Raw genomic sequence first — 2,984 nt, 5'->3', positions numbered from 1 at the left:
ATATATATCATCATCATCATCATCGTCGTCGTTTAACGTCTGCTTTCCATGCTAGCATGGGTTGGACGATTTGACTGGGGACTGGTGAAACCAGATGGCTACACCAGGCTCCAATCTGATTTGGTAGAGTTTCTACAGCTGGATGCCCTTCCTAACGCCAACCACTCAGAGAGTGTAGTGGGTGCTTTTTACTGTCCCCCCAACATCACTTGACAACCGATGCTGGTGTGTTTACATCCCTGTAACTTAACGGTTTGGCAAAAGAGACCGATAGAATAAGTACTAGGCTTACAAAGTATAAGTCTTAGGGTCAATTTGCTCAACTAAAGGCGGTGCTCCTCATTAGGGATTATATAATCCAAGGTGTTCCACTGGTTAATCCCTGTCATATAATGCGAAAGCCATTGGTATATGTTAGAGATTATTGAAATTATATATTATCGATATTGAGGGAAAAGAAGAAAATGGAGAAATAATGCGTGTATGAATAATTTATTTGTGTTTTATTTTATTTTTTGAGCTTTACACCTTGTAATCAATTTATTTGTACTGTTGTTTTTTAAAAGAAATTTTCATCATTTTATAACATACAAATAAATTATTCATACATCCATTATTTCTCCATTTCCTTTTTTCTCTCAACATTGATTATATATATATAGAATCAAAATCAAAGTTGCTGACGTGGCTGATGACAGTACTGCTTGACTGGCACTTGTGCCAGTGGAATATTAAAAGCACATCCGAGCGTGATCGTTACCAGAGGCACGGATTGGCTCCTGTGCCGGTGACACATGGAAAGCATTCAAACGTGGTCATTGCCAACATCGCCTTACCAGCACATGTGCCGGTGGCACGTGTAAAGCAACATTCGAGCATGGTCGTTGCCAGTGCCGCCGGACTGGCTCCCGTGAAGGTAGCACATAAAAACACCTTTTGAGCATGGTCGTTACCAGAACCGCCTGACTGGCCCTCATGCCGGTATCACGTAAAAGCACCCACTACACTTTCAGAGTGGTTGGCATTAGGAAGGGCATCCAGCTGTAGAAACTCTGCCAGATCAGATTGAGCCTGGTGTAGCCTCTGGCCCACCAGTCCTGTCAAACCATCCAACCCATGCTAGCATGGAAAGCAGACGTTAAACGATGATGATGATGATGATATATATATATATGACAGGCTTCTTTCAGTTTCCCTCTACCAATTCCACTCACGGCTTTGGTCAACCCAAGGCTATAATAGAAGACACTTGCTCATGGTTCCACACTGTAGAACTGAACCCAAAATCATGTGGTTGACAAGCAAACTTCTTGCCGTACAGCCATTATTCTACAGGCCAAAAATAACAGCATGTAGAATATTGGCTTAAAAAAAAATCATTAGATAGAAAAATGTTGAAGGTCCTTTGACATTTCGCTTATCCAAAGGCTATTTTTTTTTTCTTCATTTTAACCCAGAACTTACATACTTCATCTGCTTCAAGTTTCACCATTAAAACAAAAATATTTCAAGCCTCTTGATGTTTCTGTATAATTTCCTCTTTTTGCAGCTCAACGATGACTTGTTCGGACGATTCCGGCGGGTTGTGCTCAAAGAAGAATTCTTTGACATGATCTACAAAGCACACAGCCAACATGGCAGCAGAAATCACCTAGGTTTTGAGAAGACAATATTTCAAGTAAGCTCTTCTTTATATTCCTATTCCTTCTTGCAGATTTCTTTCTTTGCGTTTTTGTTGCCTCCTCTCTATCCCTCCCACTCTCTTCCTCCTACTCTCTACCCCTCCTACTCTCTACCCCTCCCACTCTTTCCCTCCTCTATCCCTCCTACTCTCTCCCTCCCTTTCTATCCCCACTCTCTCCCACTCTCTTCTTCCCACTCTCTCCCACTCTCTCTCTCCTCTCTATCCCTCCCCTCTCTCCCTCCTCTCTATCCCTCCCACTCTCTTCTTATCTATCCCTCCCACTCTCTCCCTCCTCTCTATCCCTCCCACTCTCTTCCTCTCTCTATCCCTCCCACTCTATTCCTCTCTCTATCCCTCCCACTCTATCCCTCTCTCTATCCCTCCCACTCTTTCCCTCCTCTCTACCCCTCCCACTCTCTCCCTCCTCTATCCCCCCATTCTCTTCTTCCCTTTTCTCTCTCTCTATATCTCTCTCTCTCTCTCATTCTTTTTCCCATTTTGTTTGTTCCTCTTTAGTTGAAACGCAATTATTCACACATCCCCTGCGAGGTGGTGCTGAAGTTCATGAAGATGTGTCCAGTCTGCGCCGGTTCCGTGCCCGAAGAGAACATCTCCCTCTTCTGTCTGAAATACGAAGACGACATCATCCCCGCCGACACAAAGTGCCAACAGAATCCTAGAAAATACATCAAGAAAGAAAAACCGAAAAAGGGGAAGAAACTATCGACAACGACGAGGAAAACGGTTCGAGCGAAGACCAAAACCACGACAGCAACAACAGCGAGAGCGAAAACAAAAGCGAAGGCCACGTCTGCGAAAAAGACAAAGGCGACGGCAAAAAAGACAGAGACAACAACACGAAGAGCAAAGAGGACATTAACGTCAACGACAACCACAACAACAAGAGAAACGAGTTCAGCTCATCAACCAAAAGCTAACACCAATATCAAAATAAGCAGTAGGATTTTTGGAGAGAGACCATCACAGCAAGACCACGACTATGTGCGCACCCAACATCATTTACCAATTACGTATTCACTGGCAGGACCCAAGAATAGCTCTGTACCGAATTTCAGAGATTATAGTAAGAACCAACGTGTGCACGTTTTAAGGGCAAGTTTCTTTATGGCTGTTGGCAGAGTGAGTTGTTTAAATTTTTATATTTTTCTTTTGTTTTTGTTCAGTTCTATATTCAACCCTTTAGCATTTAAACCGGCCATATCTGGCCAAAAGTATTCTGCCTATTCTATGTTCAAACTGGCCAGATCTGGTCTCTCACACCAACCCTACAATATCGTTT

At 43.1% G+C, this 2,984-nt stretch overlaps 1 protein-coding gene across 1 annotated transcript in view; it reads left to right on the top strand.

Annotated features, from left to right (window-relative positions):
• LOC128250104 (uncharacterized) overlaps positions 1-2,984 on the top strand; it is an 11,350-nt gene that overhangs the window by 1,774 nt on the left and 6,592 nt on the right. The window contains exons 2-3 of the mRNA XM_052974833.1: positions 1,550-1,678; positions 2,201-2,824. Of these exons, the coding sequence (XP_052830793.1) occupies positions 1,550-1,678; positions 2,201-2,824 (753 nt within the window). The remainder of the gene's footprint in view (positions 1-1,549; positions 1,679-2,200; positions 2,825-2,984) is intronic.

This window comes from Octopus bimaculoides, chromosome 19, assembly GCF_001194135.2.
Source record: "Octopus bimaculoides isolate UCB-OBI-ISO-001 chromosome 19, ASM119413v2, whole genome shotgun sequence".
NCBI lineage: Eukaryota > Metazoa > Mollusca > Cephalopoda > Octopoda > Octopodidae > Octopus > Octopus bimaculoides.
This window is presented reverse-complemented; position numbering and strand designations above follow the sequence as displayed.